Source organism: Leuresthes tenuis, unplaced genomic scaffold, assembly GCF_036924035.1.
Source record: "Leuresthes tenuis unplaced genomic scaffold, fLeuTen1.0.hap1 SCAF_18, whole genome shotgun sequence".
In the NCBI taxonomy this organism is placed as follows: domain Eukaryota; kingdom Metazoa; phylum Chordata; class Actinopteri; order Atheriniformes; family Atherinopsidae; genus Leuresthes; species Leuresthes tenuis.
In genome coordinates this window covers 1,862,087-1,865,610 of record NW_027325372.1, presented here as the reverse complement: position 1 = coordinate 1,865,610, position 3,524 = coordinate 1,862,087, and the positions used below count along the sequence as shown (strand labels likewise).

The 3,524-nt window shown below is 47.3% G+C and overlaps 1 protein-coding gene across 1 annotated transcript; it reads left to right on the top strand.

Annotated features, from left to right (window-relative positions):
• The first annotated feature begins 2,365 nt into the window (after positions 1-2,365).
• Positions 2,366-3,524, top strand: LOC140275601 (free fatty acid receptor 3-like). Its single transcript, XM_072371117.1, has one exon. It carries the CDS (start codon positions 2,523-2,525, stop codon positions 3,522-3,524), a length of 1,002 nt encoding a protein of 333 aa, XP_072227218.1. The 5' UTR covers positions 2,366-2,522.

Below are 3,524 nucleotides of genomic sequence, written 5' to 3'. Positions count from 1 at the left end.
TAATGTTGATCCATCGAGGTCTTCCTCCTCTTCACATAAACTGCGTCACTCTCTGAGGAGTTGCTGGGAGACGATGTTTAGAGAAGGCAGAGAGCACAGATTATGTTCAGAAGTTTATTAAATTTCCGCAGCTGAAGCGTATTAAGAGTCCTCCTGTTCTCTCATCAAACAGTCCGACTGCAGCTGAAGAGCAGCAGCGATGAAGAGGAGGGATCCTCGGGCTTAACAGGTGAAATTATCTCTGCTTATTCACTGGATGACAGAAAGGGACATGTTCTGTTGGCTGTGTGTTACATTCTGTCTGTTTTTGGTGTTTGAATTCACAAATTCGCAGCTTTACTTTGGATTTTTGCTGAAAAGTACTTGCAGCTGGGTGGAAATTACAGGATAGATCTGATGAGAGTTTATTCGACACATTTACCGCCGTGACACTGAAAATAATCTACAAAAAGCACGATTTTAACACCTTGAAAGAGACTCGGAGACGCTGAGGAAGAGACATAACACCATTTAAACCCCTTAAATCAACCGGAAACTGGGTTTTCTTGCTCTTATAGATGTTAAATTTAATCTGAAGCTGTAAGTGGAGGTTTTAAAAAGATCATTTGACCACAGTTTGATTAGAGAGTGAATATTTCTTTATATCTACTAAGATTTGTTTCAACGTTTCAGGAACAACTTCAGTTTTTTATTGTGTAAAAAAGAAGGCAAACAAACTGCTTCTGACCTGAATTCATCTCTTCTGAAAGCTCTTTTTGCTCCGCTCTGTCTCGATGTCGGGCGGAGTCTGAGGAAACGAAGAAAGTACGTGTGGGAGCTTTTATTTTGTAGAAGGGAGTCGATGCTACACATGGATTTAACTGGAGGCCCCCCCCAGCCATCACCTACAGTGGGGAGAACAAGCCGATTTAGCTGGTTTTCTGTGATTTTTATCAAGTGTGAGTGACGGAATCTAAAAAAAAAAACCCAGAAAATCACTGAATGATTTTTAAATAATTAAGTAGCATTTTATTGCAGGAAATAAGTATTCGATACCTTACCAAACAGTATGAAACCTGGCTCCCACAGACCTGTTGGTTGTTCTTTAAGAGCCCCTCCTGTTCTCCACTCGTTACCTGCATTACCTGCACCTGTTTGAACTAAATAGAATGAAAAAAAAGAAGCATCTCCAGGTCCTGGAGCCAGTCTCCAGATCTGAACCCGATTGAAAATCTTTGGAGACACCTGAAACTCTGTGTTTCCGCCTGGAAACCTCAAGGATCTGGAAAAGATCTGGAAAAGATCTGTATGGAGGAGTGAGGAGGCCCAAATCCCTGCTGCAGCGTGTGAAAGCCTTGCAAAGAACTACAGGAAACGTCTGCAAGGGCGTAACCATGGTTTAGACATTGGGGGGGTCCAAGAAAAACTAAATTGTTGAGTGCATTATCTACAATTCTTTATTTATATATGAAGAATTGGACATTTAGAACATAGTTTAGAGGACTACATTGACCATGTAAGTTCACATCTAAAGGAATAGTGTAATTTCTCCGAGACAGTGACTGCCCCCCCACTTTGTTTTGGTTAGTTGCTTACTGTTTACTGACCTTAAACACACCTACCAATTACAATTATGCTCTTCCAGTAGTTCTGTAGCAAATAGGACAGCTTCCAATGGAAAACGACCAAATACCCAAAGCATGTTTATGGAAATATTTTAATAAGGACAACTAATGATGTAACAAATTACAGACTTTTCCTTTAACACAAAATGTGCTGAGGACTTTTAGGTCCAGGTTCACTTATATTGTCTCAAAATGTGCATTAACAATGAAAAGTCCAATACTCAACAAAGGGCGCAGCCGTTACCACGGTAACCGCGGCGCAGCCGTTACGTTCCCATGGTAACACACGGAAATAAACTGAAAATAAATACGACATAACAAGAGACCGATCCCTGGACAGGGTTCATAAAAGGAGAACATGCGTTTTACATATTTTCTTCTGTATATTGGGGGGGGCAGGTTGGTATTTTCTCAATATTGGGGGGGGGGGGGGGGGGGGCAGGTTGGTATTTTCTCAATATTGGGGGGGGGGGACACGACCCCCCCAAAGAATGCGTGGTTACGTCATAGAACGTCCGACTTCTGTAATTGCAAACAAAGGTTTCTGTGCCAAGTATTAAGTTTAATTTTTCTGATGCATCAAATACTTATTTCCTGCAATAAAATGCAAATTAATTATTCATTCAGTGAGATTTTCTGGATTTTGTTTTTAGATTCCGTCACTCACACTTGATGAAAATCACAGACTTCTACATGCACCGCAAATACTTGTTCTGTCCACGTGTAACAACGGGTCTGTCGTTAAAAGCAACGGAGTGAAGTTAGCGTGGAGGTTAAAGGTTAAACATTTCATCCAGCCAGCAGCTGCCGTTCACTCAGATTCAACCCCAGGATGCAGGATTTGAACCTTCTTCCACATCAGATCCGATTCTTTCTGTTTCAGAGTCTGTGAATCCGTCCCAGCACCGAGCTTCAGCCATGCTGTGCAGCCATCTGCTGCTTTCCGTCTACATCCTCACCTTCCTGATGGGGGTCCCCGCCAACATCCTGGCGTTCTCCAGCCTCTGCCGTAAGGTGTGCCGTAAGGCGGCCCCCATCGACATCCTCCTCCTCAACCTCACCATCTCGGACCTCATTTTTCTGGCTCTGCTGCCTTTTAAAATGAAGGAGGCCCACGACCACATGTCCTGGCTGCTGCCCTACGCGCTGTGCCCCCCCACTGGGTTCCTCTTCTACGTCACCATCTACAACAGCACGCTGCTGCTCACAGCTGTGAGCGTGGAGCGGTACCTGGGGGTCGCCTTCCCCCTCAGGTACTCCCTGTGCCGCCGGCCTCGCTACGCCACGTGGGCCTGCGTCGCGTTCTGGGTGGTGACCTCCTCCAACCTCAGCATCGTCTACATCCTGCCCTACTTCCAGTGGCACGAAGGCGCGTACACCTACACCTACAACGGCAGCGGCCCCGTCCCGCCTCCACCCACCTGCTACCTGAACTTCACCGACGATGAGCTCAAGATCCTCCTCCCGGTCCGCCTGGAGCTCTTCCTCGTGCTCTTCTGCATCCCCTTCATCATCAGCTGCTTCTGCTACATCAACTTCATCCTCATCCTGTCCCGGCTGCCAAACATCCACAGGCGGCGGAGGCTGCGGTGCATCGGCTTGGCTCTCGGCACGCTGGTACTGTTCACCGTCTGCTTTGGGCCGTACAACGCCTCCCACGTGGTGGGCTTTGTCCACCACGAGAGCCAGGACTGGAGGAATGTGGCGCTGCTCTCCAGCACCCTCAACGCCTGCCTGGACCCCTTCATCTTCTACTTCTCCTCGGCGGCGGTCAGGAGCACGTTGAGCTGCTGCTTCAGGAGCATCAGGGCGAAGCTGCGCATCCTCAGGTGCGGGGGGGCTCCTCGCCGTCCCCGACACAAACTCCCCAAGGCCGAAAAATACAAGCGGGAAGCTCCTCCTTTCGCTTTGGACCACTGA